We start from the raw sequence: 25,525 nt of genomic DNA, 5'->3' as shown, positions 1-25,525 counted from the left end.
GATAGCGCAGGAGATGCTGATCCACATACCCAATTATTTTATTCTTAAATTAAATAAAAAATTAAGTTTGTGGAACAGTATCCACTCTATCAGCCACAAATCTAAACCCCTCATCCATACCCCTCATTCCATTTTTACTCTCCCAATCGCGGGCACTTTCGATTCTACCCATTTTCTCGATGTTATTACTTTTAAATCATCATGTCAAAAATGTATGTCAAGCAAAACACATCTAATGATCCCTCAATTATGTTCAGTTGATTTTCTTGTGTGATCTATTATTGTTGTCTTACCTTTTTTCGTTTGTCCTTTACCTAGACATGATTTTCTTTGCGTTTGATATATGTTATTGCCTTTATAGTGGACATGATAACCTCTTTACGTTTGATATATAATCAAATAATAAAATAACATGATGATATCGTAATATGACCTAACAATTTACAACCACTAATATTGGTGTAACATGGTCTCACTCACGTAAGACGTGGCCCAATATTTGGATACAAACACAATATTGATGACATTGTGATCATATTCCTTTATATGCATGCTCTAAAATGTATACTCGTGTACCCCATAAAAAATAATACACCTTTTATAATCCATTTTTTTGTGTTGGGGATAAAGAGATTAAGATTCGTAATCTATCTCTCATCTTTTAAAAAAAGAGAGTAATAATAGTACAGAGTTACAACTTACAATGCTAATGCTCATTGTCTTCAATTACATTTTTATGATTTGCTTTTATACTTGTATGGGAAAGTTAAGTGGAATACAGCCGTTTAAACCTACAAATTTAAAATATATATCCATAAAATTAGCCCGAATTTTAGTTCTTGAGTCTCTTAATTTTGGCGACAATTTTAGCTTTAGGCTTTCATTCCATATTATGGAATTGGGGCTATGGAATTGTAATCGGACCTTCAATTCCAAATTCAATATTTGGTACTATGAAATATTTGAATTTGGAATTGAATTATAATACTCCTTCCGTCCAACTTTAGTAGTCCCATTAACTTTTCTGCCCTCTTTTTGTAAAAATGATAAAAAATAGTTAAAGTCCAGAAATAGTAAAGTAAAAGAGACAATAATGTAGATAAGACTCTTCTCTATATTATTGTCTCTCTTACTTTACCATTTCTCGACTTTAACTATTTTTTATCATTTTTACAAAAAGAGGGCAGAAAAGTCAATGGGACTGCTAAAGCGGGACGAAGGGAGTACTAACTAATAGTCTCCATCATTTTGTGGTCCGACTATTCAATTTATGAAATTTAATTAGATTAAAAAAATTTAAATTAATTAGCATGTACTCCCTCGGTCGGCCATTAGAAGTCTCATTTCTTGGCGGCACGAGTTTTAAGAAATGGTATGAAAAGTGAGTGGAAAAAAGTTAGTGAAATATGAGTCTCACTTGGATATACTCCCTCCGTCCTCAAAGAGTATGAATTTTTAGTTCGACACGGTTTTTATGCATTATTGGTAAAGTAAGAGAGTAACAGATAGAAAAAGTTTTTAAGTATTGTTAGTGGAGAATGTGTCCCACCTCATTAAAGAGAAGAGAGTTTCCAAAATTGGAACGTTCATACTCTTTGGGGACGGACGAAAAAGGAAATAGTGCATACTCTTCAGGGACGGGAGGGAATATTAATTTTAGATGAAATGTGAATAGAATGAGTTAGTGGAAGGTTAAACTCTATTACAATTTATGGTAAAAATGAACCGGAACTTTTATTTGCGGACGATCTAAAATGGAAAACATGACTCCTGTTTTGCAGATAAAGGGAGTACATATTTTCATCGATCAAGTTTGTATGTGTATTATTTTTTCAACTTTTCACGTTGTTTTGATTCAAATTGAACTGAATTGAATAAAATAATGTATACATTATATACAAATTTCTAAATTTATAATGTACTATTAATATATTATATTATTTAAAATAGGGATATAATGTACTCCCTCCGTCCCAGATAATTCGACCCAGTATTCCATTTTGGGCCGTCCCACATAATTTGTCCCACTTCACTTTTACCATTTTTGGTAGTAGACCCCACATTCCACTAAATCATTCCTACTCACATTTTATTATAAAACTAATACTTTAAAAATAGGACCCACGTTCCACCAACTTTTTCAACTCACTTTCCATTAGGTTTTTTAAAATCCGTACCGGGTCAAAGTGTCCCGAATTATCTGGGACGGAGGGAGTAATACAATTTTTATGTGGCTTAGTTTGGATTATAAAACTGCTTGCATTTTAATTGGTGATATATTTTGTGAAGATACAATTTACTATAGAATCTCCCAATCTAATGGATGCTTGCATTTTTATAGGTGATATATTTTGTGAAGATCCAATTTACAAATTTACCCAAAACTAAGGATACATCCAATCTATTGAATATTTTTCCACCTTGGATGGAATACATTATTTTTTATCTATTATTATTATTATATATTTTTATTCGTGGTTGCTCCATGTATTTGAAAGAAATATTTAGGAAATAGAATAGTGCATTATATGAACAAATTTAGTTCCACCTTGGATGGAATACATTATTTTTTATATATTTTTATTTGTGTTTGCTATATGTAATTGAAAGAAATATTTAAGAAATAGAATAGTGCATTATATAAACAAATTTAGGAGATTCTGTTATACGAGTAAACTTATAAACATTTTATATCTTGTTGATCTAAATGTTCACAACACTCACATTTATATGTTCACAACATACACATTTATTAGTCTCGTTTCAAATTATCGAATTTTCCATTCTAATATTTTATTATATATCTAGATTTTTCTATCAAATTTTAGCTAATTTTATCATAAATATCCAGATATTTTTACTATATCAAATTTATCTTTTATTCCAACAAAGTCAATATATAAGTGAACTACAAAAATGGTCCATGAATTATGGATTTATCTCGTCCATAGTCCTTGGACTTTAAAAATATCATCAGTAGTCCCTGGACTAAGAGTGTCTCCCATGGCGGACGTCGCGGTAGGACGTCCGCCGTAGTGAAGGGGAAGGGCCACGCCCGTCCCATGTGCCCGTCCCATGTCCTCGCCCCTCATCCCGACGTCCTACCTGACGTCCGCCGTAGTGGCGACGGTCCGACGTCCGAGTTAATTTTTTTTTTTTTTTTTTTTGTAAAACTCTATAAATACGGCTCTATATATACGGCTCGTTAAATTTCGTAAATTTGAAACGTATAAATTGAATAATTGTGATTTTATTTTATTGCGGGAAGTCCTAGTGGAAGTCCTACATTGTGCAGTGAGATGAGAAGTCCTAATGGGAAGTCCTAGTGACGTGGCAAGAGGTTTTTGTGGGAAGTCCTAGTGGAAGTCCTAGTGGGAGGAGCGCCACCGGAGACACTCTAAGGGTTTATTTTGAAATTGGTCCTTTTGACTATTTTTTTTTCGAAAATGCCCTTTTGAGCATTTTGGCAATTTCGTCTTTCACATTTTAACTGTTTCAATATGATATTATTTCAATAATGTACTAAATCTGATATTATTTTAAAATTATCTTCTTCCATCTGCCATCCTTCACTTTATTTTTTTTTTTCATATTAGATTTAATTTTATAAAATTAAATTTAAAATTTAGATTTTTAAATATCAATAAAACTATATATTCTTAATTAAAACTATATATATATATATATATATATATATAAAACTATATATATTAATAAAACGAAATTGCTCAAATGCTCAAAAGGGCATTTTCGGATAAAAAATAGCTTAAAGGACCAATTTCAATATAAACCTTTAGTCCATGGATTAGTGGTGATATTTTTAAAATCCACGAACTATGTGCGAGATAAACTCATAGTTCAGTTACCATTTTTGTATGTATATATATATAATAGTGCTTTATTTTGTAATGAAATTGATAGTTAATCCCTCATTATATTCATAATTATTAATTTGTCAATAAATCATTACCCATCTGTCCGCGAATAGGAGTCCTGGTTTACTTTTACCAAAAATGGTAATAGATCTCACTTTCCACTAACTCATTCCACTCACATTCCATTAAAAACTAATATATACAAGTGAGACTTGTATTTCATTAACTTTTTTCCACTCACTTTTCTTAACATTTCTTAAAACTCGTACCACCAATAAATGAGACTATTAATGGCGGACGGAGATAGTACTTCCACTCAATTCCACATTTTGAATTACATATCAAAAGTAAATAATTAGAACTCTAAACAGTTACCATGAAAAATTGGACACTTTTACCAAACACTACTACATAATTTGTTCAAATTCAATTTCATACTATAATTTTTTACTGAACAAAGGATTTGAAATTGCATTATAATTCAATTCTTTCGAATTCAATTCCATAAAATTATAATCACAATTAAATTACAATTCCATGTATCGAACGAATTCTTTGTAATTTCAAAATTTTCTAGTGACATTTACACCCCTATAAATGTATCGACGTGAAAATTTGAGGTTTATTCTATGTCATTAAAATGACGTCATTTCATGTAACTATTTTTAAATCATTAAAACTATCAATCAGAAATTCTAATAATACTATGGAATGCATAATTCATTTATTTACATGCCAATATCTCTTATTAATGGGTCTCTTTTTGACGAAAACTATAGCACGTGTGGGCTTTATTTATTAATTCTATGGTTTTTTTAAATAATGCCGATGATTTGTACGCTCAGCCTAAGAGCCCGTTAACTTGGGTTCAGAACTAGTGGGTTACAACCTGATTTCGTTACATTATGAATTTTCAATTACTTTGAATTTTATTTCGTAGATCCTTTTTTTTATTAGGTCTTTTTAAATTCTTTATGCTATATCATTTGGTCCTTCTTTGTTAATAATATTCCTTTTCATCTATTGTTACTGGTTAAAGTACTAAATCTAATTTCATTAGTTGTGGTGGCAACATAATTTATAATCGCTCTATCATAATTTATACACCATTCGTCCGTCGACGGACTTAATAGAAATGCTGGTTTTCCACTTCGATTTGATGTTCATCATTATTGATTTAACCCCAGTTCACTTTATAAACAAATATATCTAGCATTTTAATAACTCATTTTATTCACATTTTATTATAATTAATACTCATATAAAATGACTATTTCCACAAATTTATTTTCACCATATTTCTTTATCGTGCCAAATTCTATTTATACTTTTAATCGTGGATGGTGGGAGTTGAGGAAAGGAAAGGTTGTCTTCAAAAGTCATCATCCTAATTTATACAATTAATAAAGATAAGATTTAAATAATAGAGAAATTTTAAAATGGAAATGATCGTTGCAATCAAAACGTTATCATGTTAATTGTACTATCACAAATAAATACTCCATCCCAACTAATTTCTAAATATATTCCATCTAATTCTCTCTGTGCACATTGCCCCAACAATAGTATATTAACATAACTTTTTATTAAATAAATGTAAACACATGCTGAATTAAATTAACATCCACATCATTATAAGGAAGAAGAGGTTGAGTAGAAACTGCAATGTCTTAGTTTGTTAGAGTATTCATCCGCGATTAAAAGCCCCAATTGAGTTCATCATAAATTTTAAATACAAAGAAAAGTAAATGGAAAATATAGTGAAATGTGTTGTGAGAGAACCAATACTCTTAATCGTGACGGATCGAAATGGCAAACTGGAACTCTTAATCAAGGACTAAGAGAGTATTTTTTTTCCTTATTTTATTTGTTTTTACATTTTCTTTTTCAAGTGTAATTGATGTTGAAACTCATGTGGCGCCAACTTTCCTGATAATGTAAACGGACAAAACTGAATTACGAATATGTGGAGTTGAGCCTCGGTGGCCCCAAACGGAAGCCATCATCCGAAAAAAAGGGAAAAAAAGGGAGAAAAGAAAAATAAACCCCAAAGCTCAACGGCATGGCTCTCTGCTTCCAAATTCCCCCTTCTTCAATTAAATCACAGTTGTTTTCCAATCGCAAATTCTACACCAAAAAACCCTCCAATTTTGTCACAATTTGTTGCACCCACAGCGAAGGGGTTGAGAATGCAACCAGCAAACAGCAAAAGAAGATATCCAAACAGTCCTCATGGGAAGCCGAGGACTCTGAAGGCAAAGATTATCTCTACAGACTTGGAGCTGAGGCCGACAACATGAACATCGCCGTTGGAGCTAGGGCTGGCATCATCGATGATCTCTTCACCGGCAATTTCCTCGGCAAAGACTGTAATCACTAACTAATTTCTGTATATTTTTAAATTGGGAATTAGGTTCAATTGATTATCTTGATACTTATGTTATTGGTCTAATTTGCCAGCGGATATTGTGTTTGATTATCGGCAAAAGGCAACGAGGTCTTTCGAGTATCTTCAAGGCGATTATTACATTGCGCCTACTTTCCTGGTATATTATTGTGTTAATGTCTACTTTTCCGGACTTCATCGTTCGATTCAACTATTTTTCTCATCCATTTTCACTTCCATATTGCAGGATAAAGTTGGTAAGGAAAATGAGATTTGGGGCACAAAAAAGCACTTTGTAGCATATGCACGTAGAATGCGCTTTATCAACGAATGCACGATACAGTGACCTAGAATTCACATTTTCTAATTAGCATCTGTGTATATGATGGTATCAATGGAACTTGTTTCTAACCTTGAGATATTTGTTTACAGTTTTTATTTCATAGGCTAGTACCGCCGTTATTTCTACTTAAATCACCGCTGTTCAAATTCTACATCGATGTGTTTCGGATACTTGATAGTTCTATTTTCGACTAACTTATTTAGAAAACTGACTTCACAGTTGGCATTTGTAAAGTCTATGAGTTTCCAATTTTAAAATCTGAGATCATGTCTTTATGGTGGTGGAAACTATTTGTGGTAGTATAAGATTGAACATTATTGTTGTTTCTTTTGCAGTTGTCCACATGACGAAGAACTTCATGGCTCATCTCCTCAATGTCAGAGTTCCACTAATTTTAGGTCAGTATACTTTGTCATGCGTAAGTATAATGTCAATCATGAAAAAACAAGTTACCATAGATATAGGATTAAATGCGTAGCATAATCAAAAAAAGTCTCCAAATGTTTCCATGCTGTTGATAACTTGTTATTTTGCACATGGAAAGAAAATGATTTTGTCTATCATTACTCATAACATTACACTTGTAATACTTTGATTATCTTATATCTAATCCTGGAAGCAAATCTATTTTGCACACAGTTTCACATTTCTGCAATATCTACATTTAGCAGCAACTACATTTTGAATTCGTCTACACAATCTTGACAAGGTTACTAACTCTAAAGAAGAAAATCATTGATGTTATTGTTTGATTCCATCTGTGTAGAATACAATTATCTGAGAAAAATATTGAAATTGTTCTGTCGAAGGAATTTGGGGAGGGAAAGGACAAGGCAAAACTTTTCAAACCGAACTTATTTTCCGTGCTTTGGGGGTCGAACCTATCATCATGTCTGCTGGTGAATTGGAATCTGAAAGAGCAGGTTAGTTTTTCTAGTGGTGTTTATTTTATACTAGTATCTGTTTTGATACTAAGTGATACTATTTGAGAAAAGAGCTTTCTTGTGCTTTCTACAGGAGAACCAGGAAGATTGATACGTGAACGGTACAGAACTGCTTCTCAAGTGGTCCAAAACCAAGTTAGCTACTCACTAAATTCATAGTCATGCATCTTCAAAGTTCTGAATTTTTTTTGGCCGTTCATATTATTATCATTATTCCAGCATGTAATTTGGTTTCTAACGAAGATGATATCTTTATTCTACCTGATTTTAATTGAAGATATATAGACTATAGAAACAGAAGAATGGAATAGAAAGTATTCAGAAATCTAAAGACAGCACTAGATATTCATGGCTTATATTATATGTGTTATACTGTTATGGTAGGAGCATCTATCTTATGTATTTTTGTAATTATGTATCTGGAAAATAGGGAGAAGCTTCGTATTTCAGTGAATTTATATGTCGGAATACATTCTTCATTTGGAGGCAATGTAATAGTGACTTGGAAAAGCCTATCTGATCGTTAAGAGAATCTGATTGAGTATCGAAATCACAAACAAGCTAATGACACTTTTTTGGAATGACTAGTTTTCTCTCCTATCCTTTTCAAATTGTCACTAAAGATAGAATTATTAAATGAAAATAGCTAACAGCTTCCCAAATCTAAACTCCTAGGGCGTAAGTGAGTTGTTTGTCATGCCATCTACTAGAAATGAAACTACAAAAAACTTGATTCTTTGGTTAACCAATATTAATATTAGCACTGCTCGACTTGCAAGAACGTGAGCCATCAAGTTAAATATGCTGAATGCAACTTTTTGTTGACAAACTTTTTGAGTTGGTCTTTTTCGGAAATCTGCAACCGGGTCGTAAGTTAGCTTCTCATGTACCTTCAGTCAGCTGGCCTCTTATATAGGAGGTTGCTGGTCTCTACTATGAGGGGGTTGGTTTAAGGAGTTGGATAGGTGACTTTCATGATATATATTTATGTGGGGACTTAAGTCATTACTTGCCAAAAAGGAATATTTTGTTGATATTTTCTTAAGTTGTGAGTTGATGATGAAATTATCCTGAACTGACATTTGCTTACCCACTGATACACCTAGACACTGTGCCATTGAAGTATGCTCTTATATTACATACATGATGCCCCAAAGCTATATTACATCTTAAGCCTTGAAAGTTATAATTAGAAAGAATAAAAAAGGACTATATTCAGTTAGATAACTATCTAGATATACATCGCAGGTCATGTAACTGACCCATTATATCTCTCTTTACTCCTCCTTTTTATATTTTAAGAGTGAGCAATTAGTCTTGATTTTTCCCAAAAATACAGGGGAAAATGAGCTGCTTGATGATTAATGATATTGATGCTGGCCTGGGTATATTTGGTGAGATGAATTCCTGTTGAAACTCTTGACTGTATTCCACTTATTTAAAAAATTCCTACCAGATCTCGTATGTACTTCAATATACTTTTCTTTCTGAAATTTTAGAACAAATAAGTTGAAACATTAACGTGTACACTTCAATTCCCACAACCAGGTAACACACAAATGACAGTGAACAACCAAATTGTGGTTGGAAGTCTCATGAATTTAGCAGATAATCCTACAAGAGTAAGTATTGGGCAAGGTTGGAGAGAGGCAGATATTACTCACAGGATCCCAATCATCGTCACAGGAAATGATTTTGCAAGAATTTATGCTCCATTGATCCGTGATGGAAGGATGGATAAGTTCTACTGGTAATAATTGATATGACATGTGATAATGAGGCTACGATTTCATCTGTTTAAATATGCATGTAGCACTTCGTTCCAGCACATTATGAGTAAATTATCCACCATATTGCACTAGATACCTCAACGGAATCCTTCTTGAGTCCTCAGGGTCAAGTCCAGTTGGTGTAAAAGATCTTAATATGGTAGTATTTTCCTGGATAAGGTTCACAGTGTAAGGTTTCTACTCCTCCTGACAACGGTCCCCGCTATGGTTTACCTTATCCACAAAACTCTAGGTTCTCTCAGGGATGGGAGTCATTCTTTAATAAAGGTTTTTTGAGCTTAGGAACCAGAATATGTGATGCTTATCAATCCTAGCATCCATATTCTTCAATTATAAATGTTTAAGAAAATTAACTGTGAGTAAATTTATTGGCTTTAACTTGTATGTTTGTGAAACAAATATATGCAAAAAACATTGTGTAAAATTCTTTTTTTAGGTGAATATAATCAGAATTGGTTTGAAATTTCTAAACAATTATTATGTTCTAGCCAAGAATAATGTTCTTGCATTGCATCTTGTGTCTTAAAATGACCAAATCTAGATATATGTAAATTTTCTTGTTTCTTAGAATCAGGTTATGTTTTACAGGCAGCCTACAGAAGAAGATATTGTAAATATTGTTAGTAGAATGTACGAGAAGGATGGGATAACTAAGGATGAGGTTGTCAGCATCGTGCAAGAATTTCCCAATCAAGGTGCCAATCCATTCACTTTTGTTTCCCATGTCTTGGTGTTTATAAGGTTTATCAGTAAGTTCACCTTGTTGGAGGACCCCATTTTTGTCTTTGAAGTAAGTTTGATTGGATACAAAGACATAGCATGACTCTAAGCTAATTTTAGTCTAGATCTAATTTGCCTCGTTCATTTTTCTCTTCATTCTATAGTAAGAGTTTCTCTAACAACAAGTCCTAAAACCATATGGATTATCCCTTGGTATGTCTTTGTTGGGCGATTATCAATAAGCTGTAGCATTCTTTTACAAAACTTCCCCAAGTAACATATACTATGTCCTTATAAAATATCATTGCTTTAGGTCCAACGCATATATTAATAAGTTGTACTTTGGAAGCTATAGATGTAACAAAATTCTAAAACAAACCTCTAAAAACATTCAGTATTCCAGACTCCGGGCATATTATAATGTGATGAATGACACAAGGTGATAGTTGATATATTATCTATACGTATACTGAGTTTTCCACATTTTTTGTTTATGTTTTTGGCAGCACTGGACTTTTATGGTGCTCTTAGGTCAAGAACATATGACCGCTCAATCCTAGAGGTAATAAATTGTTGAAAGGTTCATCTGAATTGTATTCAGCTTCAGTTTACCTACCACTCTATTGAAATGACTTTTGCTTTTCCTAATTATGTTCACAAAATAAGCTTTTTTCTCATGAAGATATTGTTGTGATCTTTTGTCAATTTGTCAGCAAAGAATTATTTGAATTAACGAGATGCATAATTGTGGCCAGGTCTATATAATCATATCATAGATTGGATAAGAGATAAATTGGAGATACATGCCAATGTTTGGATAAAAAGTACATCGTCATCAATAAATCTGTGTTAAGAAGATTACAACATAATACTATCATACATTCATACTTCAATTTTTAAAGGAACTGCTAGTATTTTACTTTAGTTTTTATAAAAGCATCGGTAGTTGTTTCAGTGTTCTCATCTAAATTTGATTAAAAGAAACAAAAGCTCTTTGGACCAGATCATATTACTCGGCTTTAAAACTAATGAGAAGCTTACTTTCTCACTATGCAACTTTTGTGGTGCCCTTTTTTCTTTTGTTCATGTTGGTTGCTCTAGTGTACTTATATGCTCTAATATGTATGAACTGTCTGGATGATTGAACTAAGTATATTTTTTCTTCTTTCTTACTCCTTTTCATGCGCCAGTGGGTAAATGATGCTGGAGGTGCTGAAGATCTTGGTACCAGACTTCTGAAACAGAAAAGGGATGGAAAACTACCAGTATTTACGCCTCCACAGGTATACAATGAGTTTTGTTATTGCTTAGATCATTTGCAATTTCTTTTCTTCATGTGGATTGTCCAATCTTTTCATATTGTTAAGGCTTATCGAACATTGTGAAGTTGAATTAAGATCATTTAGGCTACTAATTAATGTAATTTCATTCAAATTATTTGAGATGTCAAGAATACTTTGAACTGATAATCATAACATCTAAATGTGATGAAGATAAGGTGGGAGGCAAGGTTTTTGTAATTAATCTTATGAGGAGAATAATTTGTCGGATTTGAGCACTATCTAATGCAGATTTTGCCAAAGTTCAGTAACTTACATGCTATTAACCTTCACTTAAAAAATGTTGTATTGATATTTCCAAAAGCACTTGGGTGAATGTGCAACTCAATCATGGGAAAAGATCAGTGAAATGAGGTTGTTGGCAGCATGATAAGCTACTAAAGAAGCCAATGTTACCATAAGTTTACTGGTTTTTACAAGCATCATATCATTGTGATACTTTCAATTGTTTTATCGCGTAGTAATCAGCATGTGTTTGCATGACTACAAATGCAGCAAACCCTGGAAGCATTACTTGAATCGGGATATGATCTCATTAAAGAGCAGAAGCTAATCATGGAAACCAAGCTTTCCAAGGAATACTTGAAAAACATGGATGATGAGCCAGTTTGATAACTCGCTCGTGCTTTTCCGGTGCTATGTAATCCTTTCTTCTTACACCGTATATAACCTTCCTAGCTAAAATGTGACAGATGCTCAAATCTTGCATGCATCCCGGAAAAAGGAGAGAGATAGATAGAACATCCATTGTAGAAATGAAAATGCATGCAGTTTACTGCCATAATATTCATGATTTTTCCACCATTCCTATTTCAATGGATATATGTATTTTTTTTATAAGTTATAACTTCAACATCATATTATAAATTTTGTAACATCACCCATGAATTATCATCTGCTTCATGAAAGATGAAGGTCATTACTTTTCGATGCATTCTTGAATATGTGAGTGAGAGTGTCACTTGTTCTATATAATTTCAACATAAATTATCAAATTGAGTCTATCAAACTTAATAACTAAGTATCATAAAATCAAATTTGATGTAATTCACCAAATCCAACAACATTGAAGGTGAACAACAGGAATTGGGAGAAGTGCAATGTTTTGTTTGGAAAGATCGAGTAAAACCGGCCGTAGATCCGAAAAGTTGTCTGGAAACACGCTTGTCCTGAAGTCAAATATAGAGGCCAACCAAAGTCAAAATAATATCATCCAAGTTATGGGTTTAAAACTTTAAAATTCAAATGGAAGATGTGAGACTGAGACACACATGGACAACGTGTCCAAATCTGATTTTATTTCATGTACTAGTATTTAATATTAGTAGTCGATAAAATTAAATAGAAAAAGAAAATAAAGAAGGCACCGTTATAAACATAAAAGCAATCCTCGTATGTCTTAGAAACAGGAGAGTCTCAACAAGTGTGTTGGTTTGTGCATCTACACATACCTATATATTTTACTATATAAATATATCATCAAATATTAAAGCCAAGAGCGGCGCAAGGCGATGGAATGGTGGCGGAGAGTTTGGTGCGCTGTTTCTTCTCGTCTCAGACCTCATAAAACTGGTTTCTCATCACTCTTTTTGTTCTTGATAGTCAGTCTCTTAACTCACGAATTTCTGCGGAAATTAAATTTTTCATTTGAATTTATGTAATTTAATTAATATTGCAGGCAGAGGACTTGTGAAACTCCACGACGACATTCAAACATGTGGATACGAGGATGTACAGATTATGTGGGAAATGTTGAGGGCGACGGAATTAAAACATAGTAGTAAGAAAAAAGGTGGGCGGTTTTGTACAAACAAAGTCTCTATCTAAATATATATGAGGATATTAGTTATGTTAATGTTAATATGAAGGATTGGCAATTTGGCAATTTGGCAATTATCAATAACCACATGCCTAGCCTACATATGTCTGTCAATATGCTTCTAATTCCCCTTGAGCTTGCATAGTGGATGCTCAAAAAGTACTCATGGTCTTTGTTTACCAATAATCAATGATAAGAGGGCTTTTGATGTATTATCATCTAGAAATCCGTTGGTAATTAAATTTATCAACATACTTCTTACAAAAAGCATGGGCCGCAAAAAATATTGTTGGTAAATTTTAACAAATGAACAGTGTCATCTTTTGTTTAAAAATGAACAGTGTCATCTATCAGTGTGTTGGTTTCTAGAATTACAAGATATAAATCGGGCGTAATTCAACCCAAAAGAAGGAATACAGAAAAAGAACTGAAACGAAATTACAAATACAAATTCAAAACTGTGAACCGTAAAGTAGGAATTAGCCGAGTCGAGGAGGCCTCTTTCCGCAAGACTAGATACGCCCCGGTAGTGCTTTTCGGATTGGTGTTTCGTCCCCAAAGATAAAACGGCTACGTCTCTGGTGAAGCAGACCGCTATCAATAGAGCTCCGGCGAACTGGATGGAGGAGAGGGCAAAACTTTCGACAGAAAAACAATGCCGAGAGAGGAGAGAGTGTATGATGCAAATGCTATGTGAATTCTAGTTTCTAGTGTGTTAGAATGCTAGAATGACTAGCCTATTTATAGGCTTAGTCCACCTGCAGGGGTCAACAGCCATGATGGCTGTCATCATTGCAAGACCGTACCGCCGATCGTTGAAATTATAATTAGTCAAAGTCCATTGACCGGGCATAGATTCCAACATGGTGAATGTCAAGCGTTATTACCGCGTTTATTGACGTATATGTCCGTCGGTATATAAGTGAATTTGTTGATGCCGTTTACCGACAGCTTTATCCGCTATTATATACTCTCTCCGTTTTTTAAAAATAAAAACTCTTTTCTTTTGGTTTGTTTCCTAAAAGAGTTAAGGAGTACTATTTTGGTTCTAAACATATGGTCGATTTACAATTTTGGTCAAGAACATTCACTTTTTTAAAATTGAATCCAAAACATACGAAAACGTTGTCGAATATGTCCTTTTTTTAACGGTTTCCGTCATTTTTACGGTCAACCGTCAATTAGTCCAAATTTGACTCGATTAGACTTAATCTGAGAATATTAGTAGGTTAATATTAAGCTAATTATTTTGCTAAATAACTCAATTTTTTTATATTTGAATTTGAATAACAAATCTTCTAAATTCACTTAATATCTCTTAACTTTTCATTTGAGAAAATAACGAAATGTCAAACTGTCTCTTCTATCTCGTCACTCTCCTAAGAAACCCTACTTCCGATTCTAACCAAGAACCAGCCGATTCTGACCGATTATTGTGTTGGTTACCATGAGTTGGAAGTCGTCGTACCCAAACTTCTGTTACAGCGACGGTTTCGCGACGTGAAAGTTACATATACGAGGAAGAGGAAGTCCACACATCTGCCTGAAAATGAAGCCGAAGAAGGTCCGTCGGCTACTTGTAGTTCTGAAAATAACTATTCTTTGAAGCAAAACGAACAAGGCCCGTCAGCGGCGGCGGGGTTTCTGTGTTCTTCTAACCCTAGTTCTCACGCGGAAGTCCATTCTTCTCCGGTTCCAGAAGTTGAAGACGACATTGATACTTGGTTTCGCTGGTTATTCGGTTTTGATTGTTTTTGGGTTCTGATGGTGTTAGGGTTGATGCATTGCCTATGACAACATTTTATTTGATGTAATTCAGCATTGAGTGTGGTTAAATGTTCAGGACCAATTCGAAGTAAAATGAATATGAAGGACAACTTTGTTTTGTAATTTATTGTCCATTTATTGTCTCAATTTGATATCAGTTTATGACATAAATTATTGCCTCATTGTCGACGAAGAAGCGATCACATAATTGTTAACTTGTCACAACTACGCATAATATATCAAACCAAAAACCACTAGAAAATTTTTGGCTGTAAGTTTGCACTGGGTTGTGGTCAAATGTTCAGGACCAATTGGAAGTAGATAATGAATATGAAAGACTACTGTGTCTTGTAATTTGTTGTCCATTTATTTTAGAGTATAGGCCAAAACTGGTCCTGAACATATGCTCTAGACATTCTCTTTTGAATTTTTGGATCCCAAACATTTCAACTCAGATCACAATCTTTCCAAATTTAACTTTTTCGTCAAATTTTAACGGTCAACATTTTTAATCCCAATTTTGACCAAATTAAGCTGTTAAATATGATTACTAACTCCCTAATTATATCCTCAATTATTTTAATAAGTTATCATTTAAAATACAAATAAATAATATTAAAAACAAAAATAAGAAATTCAAAATAACTCACATAGCGAGTTGAAAAACGCAGATCCGGCATAAACGCATATCATCTGCCGCCGGCGGAGAAACAGACCTTGCATCGCCGCCGTTCAATTTGGCAGCTATGCTGCTCAGCGATTGGCCCCTCCACAGAATCCTCACCCCGCTGCCTTCCTTCCGCCGTGCATCGCCGCCATAGGTCGCTCCTTTTATTTCGTTAGATTTTCTCTTGTCGGATTGGGGAGACGCCTTCCTATTGTTGTTGTTATTGTGGCATGACCGCCGATTGACGACCAAATTCGAGAATTCCCCTGGGACAGAAAATTTCTCCGATGGTGGAAATGCGGAGGAGCGATGGTGGAAATTCCCCTCAGCATTCGATGTTGTTGTTTTGAATTTTTCATTTTCTTTTTTAATATTATTTGTTTTGTATTTTAAATGATAACTTATTAAAATAATTAAAGGTATAATTAGGGATAGTAATCATATTGAACAACTTAATTTGGTCAAAATTGGAATTGAAAACGTTGACCGTTAAAATTTAACGAAAAAGTTAACTTTGGACCGATTGTGATCCGAGTTGAAATGTTTGGGATCCAAAATACAAAAGATAATGTCTAGGACCAAAATCGTAAAATGAGCATATGTTCAGGATCAGTTTTGGCCTTTACCCTTTATTTTATTTAACATTTACATGTAATTCCAAAAATATAAAAAAAAATCAAAATTAGCTACAATAATAAAAATCGGCTAACCGAGTTAAATTTTCACTAATTAACTGTTGACTGTAAAAAATGACGGAAACTGTCAAAAATGACCTATTCGACAACGTTTTCGTATGTTTCAGATTCGATTTTCAAAAAGTGAATGTTCTGAATCAAAATCGTAAATCGGTCATATGTTTAAGACCAAAATAGTACTTTACTCTATATGTTATGACGAAAGTATATGGAATTAAAATGCATAAGAATATTTTTAAACTAAAATGCTAAAGATATAAAAAAACACTTTTAAAATTTGGTGCGTGAATTGTATATGTTGCAAATGCATTTTAAATATTTAAAAAAGATTAAATGCCAATTTTGGTCCAAAACATATGACCAAAATATGAATTTGGTCCAAAACATTCACTTTTTGAAAAACAGGTCCATAACAAATGAAAACACACACAACACGCACACACTCCACACACAAACGCGCACACACAGCGCGCACACAACGCAAACAAACGCGCACACACAGCGCACACAAACGAGCGCGCACACAGCACGCACACACCCATCAACACATACATAGCACGCACGCGCACTCACATACTGCACACGCAAATGCGCACATACACAACACACAGAACACATATACACACACAACACACACAAAAAAGAGAATTGTGAGTTAGGAGAGAACATTCTATTTAGGGGAAAAATTGAAAAGATACTAATTAGAAGGGTATATGTTGCAAATGACAAATAATAGAATTATTTTTGTAAATTGATTGTTGCTAATGAGATTATGGAAAACTAAGTTGGGCTGAGGAACTTATTTTTCAGAAAGCTTATAAGTTGTTGGAGCCTATTTTTTTTTCAGTTTAGAAACTGTTTTAAGGAGCTCATAAGCTCAACCAAACACCCTATGAGGCTAACTTCTAAGTTATTCATCTTTTAGTGGCTTCAGCAGATGCACTTCTACATGTCTTGCTAAACCTCTTTGTCACTAAGATTTCTTACTTGTCCGTAGCCTAAACTCTGAATTTTTGTACGGTTCCATATTTCTATGGGTTGTGTTTCATAAAACTAATCCTCAAGAATTAACATTTTGTTTCTTTCCCCCTGACTTTTCTGAATTGCGTTCAGGTGCAGCAGAAGAAAAGATCGGAAGATTGTTCTTAACAGCATACATGAGAGCACCATCTGTTGTGTTCATTGATGAAATTGGTGCGATGACTTCTGTAAAGAAAAGGACACTCAAGGAAGTAGAGTATCGCATAGTGGATCAGTTGATGGCTTTTATGGATGGGCGAGACAGACCTACCGGACCAGTAAATGACGATGTTAGTTTTGAAAGTTCTAATAGTACACCTGGCTATGTGCTGGTGATTGGAGCCACCAACAGGCCTGATGCTCTTGACACTGCCTTAAGGCGTTTATTTGATCATGAATTTGCTTTAGGTGTTCCAGATGAATGTGAAAGGTTTGACATTCTGTCAGCTCTAACACGCAATCTTAAGGTTGAAGTTGGTTTTGATCCCAGGAAATTAGCTAGGTCCACTATGGGCTATGTAGCAGGAGATTTGGTAGCTCTAGCAAAAAGGGCTGGTATGCTTGCTGTACATAGTATCATGGGCAATGGAAACTCAGAGTATCTCAAAGAACCGAGGCACATGGTTGAACATGAAGAATATTACACGCAGCCATTTTATGATGAAGAATTGGAAAACTTTAGCATAACCATGAATCACTTTGTGGTAATTCTTTCTTGCACTCTCTTCAGAAATGAAATTTGCTGAAAGTTCAGGCCATAAACTAAAATCTACCATATTTTTGTACAACCAACTCCAAATTGATTCTTTTTATAATTCTGTTGATTAGAGTTCTCCATCATTTCCAAATTGTTATAATTCTGTTGATTAGAGTTCTCCATCATTTCCAAGTTGTTGCTCTCTCTCTATATGCTCTTGTAATATTTTTGCATTGCGTTGTCACATGTGATTTTTCTATTCAACTGAGGGCAGCAAGCTGGAAAGATGGTTCAGCCGTCTGCAATTATGAAAGATTTTTTCACCACACTACATGCAAAGTGGGATGATGTTGGAGGTCTTGAAGCATTGAAATCGGAGTTTGAACGTCATGTAGTTAAAGCGATTAAGTATCCTCGAGTTTATGAGGTAGTTTCCTTTCCTATCTGCTGTGCTGAAATTTAGATGAAGGCCGTCAAATGGTATTATCACCATATAGTTTCTTGAGCTTTCTAAGGTAGTATTGTTTCCTAATTTTTTTTATGTCAAGTCTTCATGTGTCATGCTTTCTCTTCTACCAAACTTTATTGATTAATTTGTTCTTTTTTACGTTGTAGTCTTTAGACCGTTAGACGGGTTCTTTTTTATTCTCATTTGGTGTATTTCCAACTAGATTTTTGCTAGAGTGATTTTAATAAGGCCCGGTGCTCATTGCTCAATCTACGCAATCAAGAATTTTTAGGTTTTCATCTTCATTTTATACATAGGCTTACTTCTCTGTATTAAACTTCATCGGTATTGCCAAACTCGTATGAGTTTACCTTGTATTCTGGAAACTAGCCAGTTGAGCAATCCCTTTTCCACAGTTTTCCCTGGGCATGCCTCTTTCCCCCCACTTCATCTTTTTCCATATTTTCTTATCCCTTCATTTCTTATGCTAAATTTACAACCAATGGGAGCATACCCTAATAAGTTTTATCTTTTCATAGGATATAAAGACGAGTGTCCTAAGCTCCTTTCTCCTTTGTGGTCCTTCTGGCTGTGGAAAGACATTGCTTGTCAAGGCTGTGGCTAAAGAAGCAGGAGCAAATTTCATGCATATCAAGGTTCTCCCTTTAGTCACATTTCATCTTGATTTAGTTGGAAACAATCATTGGTTTCTTATTTTGTACTTTTATTCACCATGAAGGCCCGTGATCTATTGAAATTTGGCAATCAGTGCGAAATGGTAGTGCATAACATATTCAGTTATGCAAGCACTCACGTCCCATGTGTACTTTTCTTTGATGAGGTACTTCCTTTTACTTTTTCTGACAGATGTGTTTTAAAGTACCATGAGGTCAAAGTTCGGGCTGTAACTGAAGAATAACCCTTTATTGAATGAGAGTATATATCTCTTATGCCCAATATCCTTTTCTACAGCTGGACTTGATGGCCTCATGTGATAATGTACCACGATGGCCGGACTTTAGACAGGTCTGTAATTGGCATTTCTCCAATGCTGACTTTGCTATCCATATATCTGTCACTCAACATATGCACATATTTAGCAAAAAAGAGGATGACAGTCTTTCATACTGCAGCTAATATCAGAGCTGAGTGATACAGAATTAACAATGGAAGGTGTTCTTGTGTTTGGTGCGACAAACAGGTACCGGATGCTTTGCGGTTCATCTTCTGTTCCAGTGGTCTTATTTGTTATTTTGAAGAGTATCAATGATGGTTCTCAGTTTACTCTCGCTTCTTGTGCCTTTGTGTTGACATCTTTTATCTTGCTGGCCATATTGCAGGCCTGAAATCGTGAGTCATTCTTCACTCATCGAAACACAATTTGATAGGCTTCTGTATGTTCCTCTCCCTACTCCAGAAGAGCGAGGTGCGATATTGAAAGCTCTTACTCGAGGCAAGCCAATAGATCCCGATGTGGACCTGATGGCCCTAGGAAACGACGTGGCCTGTGAAAGTTTTAGTGGCCGTGATCTATTTGCTTTGGTATGTCCCAACTTCTTTGTGGAATAGTCAAATATATATTCCAAATTATCACCATTGTTTCAATTGTATGCTTTGTATCCTGAACTGTTAGAGTTTGTATACTAGAAATCACGTTTCGAGTGATTGACTTCTTTATTTAAATCCTAGTATTCTAGTAAGATCAGCCCACACTGATATTGGGATACAGTTCGGGAACCAGAGAGAAGATTTGTGGTTTAGTACTCAAAGCATCACGTGGAGAAGAAGCTAGCCATCTTCAATTCTTTGGAGAATTAATTAGGTATTTTTCTGCTCCGTAGAAAAGCATGTTTTAGGTTTCAATATTGTTAAAGCATGATTGATTCAAGTTATGAGCATGATACATGTGATAATTACGCGAATAGCTTTTGTCTAAATAATCTGCTAAATAGATCTGATTATTATGTGATTGATTTATTCTCGCACGCTTCCGCTGCCAGCACCTTCATGAACTACTTCGAACAATTAAATGACATACTACTAGAAACTCTGCAAATCTATACCAGACAACATGGAAGTTGAGTAGGAATATATCAAATTTAACCTGGAAATACATATGGAAAATTGCATATTTTAATGCCACATAAGCTCAAAACAACCTTGTTTTGAAACTGTCAAAAAAAAAAAATGCATCTTTATTTTTCTCCTCTCTCCTGCTTATGTGGCATTAAAAGAATTCATATATACATGTATTTCCACGTCGAATTTCTAATGATCTGGCTTTTAGGTACTCAATTTGTCGAGTTATTGATTAGCTTAGTCTTCTGTAATTTGAGGTCAATTGACACTTCAAGATAGAACTGAAAAAATGGTGATAGTTTGTGATATATTTACCTATTTAGCCTAAAATTCAATGTTGGTAACAATTTTCATTCACGGACGAGGTAAGTGAAAATTTCTGATAATCTTTAAATTTTCTATAATTGATAGGTAATAGAAGCTTCTAAGTTCGCCATTAATAGACCAGCATTGTCTGTCGGGAACCGCATGACAATCAAAGATGCAGATTTCAAGAGTGCGTTGGCAAAAGTCTACCCTTCTCTCTCAGCCACGGTGCTGCTACTGGTTTGCTACTGTGTTTTTCCCTTTACTGGGTTGTTTCTTCGCCTCACGGTCTTGATTTTTTGTGTGTGTGCAGGAAGTCAAGAACTGGGAGCTTCAGTCTAAGAAGATTGTTGTTCATAGCAGTTCTGTGATGGACTGGTAGCAAGTCAAAGCAGTCTTTTAGGTAATATGTTAACTCACTTATGTGCTTACTGTATGTATATGTGTGAATTATGTGAGTTTTCATTGCATCATCTGGAGCATTTTAGTTAATGTTACAAAAATTTGTGTAAGATTGCGCCAAAATACATATATGAATTGGATCTAATCTCGTCTCAGTTGCATAATTGAGATTTTGGTAAAAGTGGTTTTTAATGAACTTTTGAGTGTTTTTATAGGCATGCGCTACTTTTAGAAAACTGGTATTTAATGAACTTTGGTAGGGTAGATAACTCATCTAAAATGATATGTGTTCTTATTATGTTGTGTTTATTTATCTTCCCTCAATGGTACACTACCCATGCTTCAGCTAGATAGGATAATGACCATGATAATTGATAGGTACACTAAGGGCATCCGAGCCATAAAAATAGCATATGCCATTTACTAATTAAACTAACATGCATACCAAACGCATAGTTAAATACAATTAAACACAGGGAACCACATAAGTTAAGCTAAACCCTTATTTATTTCACTCTCAGAGAAAATACTCCATAATATTTCTAACACTAATGTCTCCTGACTTGATTCCTTGCCGCTGCCCTTCTTGCACATGTTGTTCTTAAACCCCTGGCAATAAATACGTCTTCAGCGACCTCTTCTATATTTCCGAAGTATCTCTCTCCGAAGCTTTGGCAGAATAAAAGGAGCCACATGATGCTTCCTAATCCACGATATATCCAATTGCAACACGTACATATTCCCACTCAGTAAGAGAGTGTAAAGTACAAGAGATTAGGTGTCTTTTTAAAAATCAATCACTTATAGTGGGTCAATCGAAAAAGGGAAATTAATCACTTGCGGTAGGAGGGAGAGAGTATATTCTAATGGGCTCTTAGGTAAGCGTTATTTTGGACTGGGTTATGTTAAAATCTCTAAAATCTATCCCACATCGACTTTGTGAAGATCTCATCTATTCTATATAAGTGTGGATAATCCTCTCCCCTTCTGAGTCCTTTTAAGGGGTGAGTGGCTCATTTCTAGTATGGTCTCAGAACGGGCCCAATTCGATGATAGATCTATTTATATCTTATCTACCTCACGAGTGGAAGACCGATGTTAATTCTGGCCCACTTCGATGATGGTTCTCTTTTATTTCTTGTCTTGCCTACCCATGTGATGAAAGTCCGATGTGTCATTCCGGCCCACACATGCTGGGGCGTGTTAAAATCTCTAAAATCTATCCTACATCGACTTGGTGAGTATCCCATCTAATCTATTTAAGTGTGGATAACCCTCTTTTAAGGGGTGAGTGACTCGTTTCTAATAGGCTAAATTATGCTTTTATTAGTCTCCGTTCAAATTTTTGAGTTGGACCATGCCCCCCACATTTACCAATTCTACTACTCTCTTTGTCCACGAAAATAGTCTCGTCTGTTCATTTTTAATGTCCATAAAAATAGTCTCATCCATAAATGGAAAATTTTCTCAAATCACTACTCTTATATTCCTACTTATTTATAATTATCATCTATCTACATTTTCTCTGTCTCTCTCACACTGTACCCATTCTCTTTTCCCTCTTCTATTTTACTCACTTTTTCTACTTTTAACAACTTATCATAAATACATTTGTCGTTCACCCATAAGACTATTTTTGGTGCACGGAGAGTATAAGAAATACACCCTCCGTCCGCGAATAGGAGTCTCATTCCTATCCGGCACAAGTTTTAAGAAATGTTAAGAAAAGTGGGTGGAAAAAAGTTAGTGGAATATGAGTCTCACTTGTATATATTAGTTTTAAATAATATGTGAGTGGAGTGAGTTAGTGGAATGTGGGGTCTCTTTATCATTAATAGTAATTATGAACCGGGACTCCTATTCACGGACGGACCAAAATAAAAACGGGACTTCTATTCGCGGATAGATGGAATAAACACTAAAATCGGCTACAAATCTCTTTTTTCGTCTTAACGATAAAACACAATTTAATTAGTAAGATGTATAGAGAATTTGAGTAGTCACAATTGCAGGATAAATATGAACCATTTTTCCTTTTTTTGGAAAAATATCCATCTTCCATTGCCAAAAAAGGCATAAAAAATAAATATATGAAACATTATTTATTCTTTTTTTGTTTCAAAAATAAATATACGAAACATTATTTATACATTTTAACTCAAAATTAAAATGATTTTCAACTACCTCTGGACTAAGATATTATCATTTAAATACTAAAATAATTGTACAAAATTGACTATTTATTTAAAAAAAACAAAAAAAGTGTATACTGATGCATATAAAAGTTATAGGAACAACATACTGTATGTCGTCATAAGGAGTATTAGCTATCTACAGACTACAATACATGTCTATTGTCTATTCCTGATTCAATTAACTTCAATGAAATATTCAGTTATAAATTGTTCTTCTCTAGATCATGGTGTTGGATGAAGGTATTTGGATAGACTTTGAGATATTAAAATTCTCAGGGGCTTCATGATGTTACTCTTAGATAATTTTCCTTTTTATGTAAGGTAATAACTTTAGTATGAAGTAATGAAAATCTTCCTGTTGAACTCAGTACAAATGGTTGTATGAAGCAACGGAAATTTTCCTTTTGATGTAAGGTAATAACTTTAGTTCAATGCAATGATGCATACTTGATTCTTTTATCTTCTAGTTAATTGATTTTCCACGTGTTCCAGATTCTAGTAGATCTACATTCTGGCCTGATGGATACCAATATTTGCATTCACAACATATGTGGTATATTTTGTATCTCCAGAGCTTAAGCCTGAAATCTAGTGTTTCTCTTCCATACGTATGAATGTGAAGCTTGACAAGGCTTGGTAAAAATGTCTAATGTAATTGAATGTGCATTTGGAAAATTTGCATTTTTGATAGGCAGCAGAATTGGAGATTGAAGCATATCCGCTGTTGGTTCAAAAATTAGGTCTCTGAATTTGGAACGAGTTCGTAGACTAAAAAGCAGGCTTGTCTCATTGACACGGAGAGTCCAGAAGGTATGTAGCTAGTTATATCAACTCATCAAACTAGGTCTTACATTTTATTTTTTCCTCTCTTATTTCTGCTCCTTTATAGTTGTATCGCTATCATCTAGGTGAGGGATGAGATAGAACAGCTGATGGATGATGATGGAGACATGGCTGAAATGTATCCAACTGAGAAGAAATCAATCTTTGGTAGGATATAGATCAAATGATGGGGGATAGTCTCTCTCTGCTCCTGTTTCTTCACCTCCTGACAGCAGCAGGAAGCTTGAGAAATGCCTTAGCATTGCCAGGGGCAGACATGAAAGCGTCAGGAGCTCAGAAAGTGCCGCGGAAAATATAGAAGAACTGGAAATGTTGTTGGAGGCCTACTTTGTTGTTGTCGACAGCACACTGAACAAGCTGACCTCGGTATAATATACTCCACATAATAATATTAAATTTCTGCCTACTCCAACTCCTATGTTATGAACAATTTCCTTGTATTAATTCAGTTGAAGGAGTATATTGACGATACAGAAGATTTCATCAATATCCAGCTGGTATGGGCCTTACTCTCTCTTTCCTTTTCATTTTCTTCTCTCTTGGAGAAAGATGTGTTCCTCTTTAGGGTAAATGGCATAGATTTATTATTTTTTTCTGATGCATCCTGGGTAGTACTGATGTAGCAATGAGTACAAGTTATAGGAGCAATATACTGTGTGTTTGCATAATTATTAGCCATTGCCTATACATGTCTATTGGCTAGTCCTGATTCAATGCAATATTCAATCATAAATTCTCAAGGGCTTTATGATGTCCCACTCTTAGCCTCTTTTTTATTTAAAGCGCCCACAATCTATCTGCAGGATAATGTTCGGAACCAGCTTACACAGTTTGAGCTGCTATTGACAACTGCAACTTTGTCGTCGCAATATTTGGAGTGGTAGCCGGTATATTTGGCATGAACTTTGAGATATCAATGTTCAACAACGCTGGTGCATTCAAATGGGTCCATCATTTTTTCGACATTTTTGTGGTTCTTCAAACATAGAAGACTGATGCCGCTGTAGATGACTGGGTGAAATTGCAGGCATTAGGCTGGAACGGCCGAGTATAATTGTACGAAAATATGACCTATCTTTGTAACTTAAAAACTGGTTAAGAACTCCTTACTGCAGTTTTTTGCTTTGTTGAAAGGATAGGAAAATGTGTCATTAAACTAAGCTTAACAAATAATAAGTGAGCTTTATGC

At 34.5% G+C, this 25,525-nt stretch overlaps 2 protein-coding genes, 1 long non-coding RNA gene and 1 pseudogene across 3 annotated transcripts; all 4 read left to right on the top strand.

Annotated features, from left to right (window-relative positions):
- Positions 1-5,859: 5,859 nt before the first annotated feature.
- LOC125186722 (ribulose bisphosphate carboxylase/oxygenase activase, chloroplastic) lies at positions 5,860-12,238 on the top strand. The gene is made up of 12 exons (XM_048083154.1): positions 5,860-6,244; positions 6,336-6,421; positions 6,509-6,518; positions 6,940-7,002; positions 7,414-7,527; positions 7,622-7,683; positions 8,888-8,942; positions 9,097-9,298; positions 9,927-10,033; positions 10,565-10,620; positions 11,249-11,341; positions 11,894-12,238. Exons 1-12 carry the CDS (start codon positions 5,938-5,940, stop codon positions 12,008-12,010), a joined length of 1,272 nt encoding a protein of 423 aa, XP_047939111.1. The 5' UTR covers positions 5,860-5,937; the 3' UTR covers positions 12,011-12,238.
- A 536-nt stretch (positions 12,239-12,774) lies between these two features.
- Positions 12,775-13,294, top strand: LOC125191304. The gene is made up of 2 exons (XR_007171082.1): positions 12,775-12,970; positions 13,077-13,294. It is a non-coding gene; the product is annotated as an uncharacterized LOC125191304 (long non-coding RNA).
- Positions 13,295-17,503: 4,209 nt separating this feature from the next.
- On the top strand, positions 17,504-21,278 carry LOC125189734 (cell division control protein 48 homolog C-like). Its single transcript, XM_048086974.1, has 9 exons — positions 17,504-18,070; positions 18,338-18,490; positions 19,051-19,167; positions 19,251-19,352; positions 19,484-19,537; positions 19,645-19,712; positions 19,852-20,053; positions 21,002-21,136; positions 21,210-21,278. Exons 1-9 carry the CDS (start codon positions 17,504-17,506, stop codon positions 21,276-21,278), a joined length of 1,467 nt encoding a protein of 488 aa, XP_047942931.1.
- A 2,439-nt stretch (positions 21,279-23,717) lies between these two features.
- Positions 23,718-25,490, top strand: LOC125189732 (annotated as a pseudogene).
- Positions 25,491-25,525: the final 35 nt, after the last annotated feature.

Source organism: Salvia hispanica, chromosome 5, assembly GCF_023119035.1.
Source record: "Salvia hispanica cultivar TCC Black 2014 chromosome 5, UniMelb_Shisp_WGS_1.0, whole genome shotgun sequence".
NCBI lineage: Eukaryota > Viridiplantae > Streptophyta > Magnoliopsida > Lamiales > Lamiaceae > Salvia > Salvia hispanica.
This window is presented reverse-complemented; position numbering and strand designations above follow the sequence as displayed.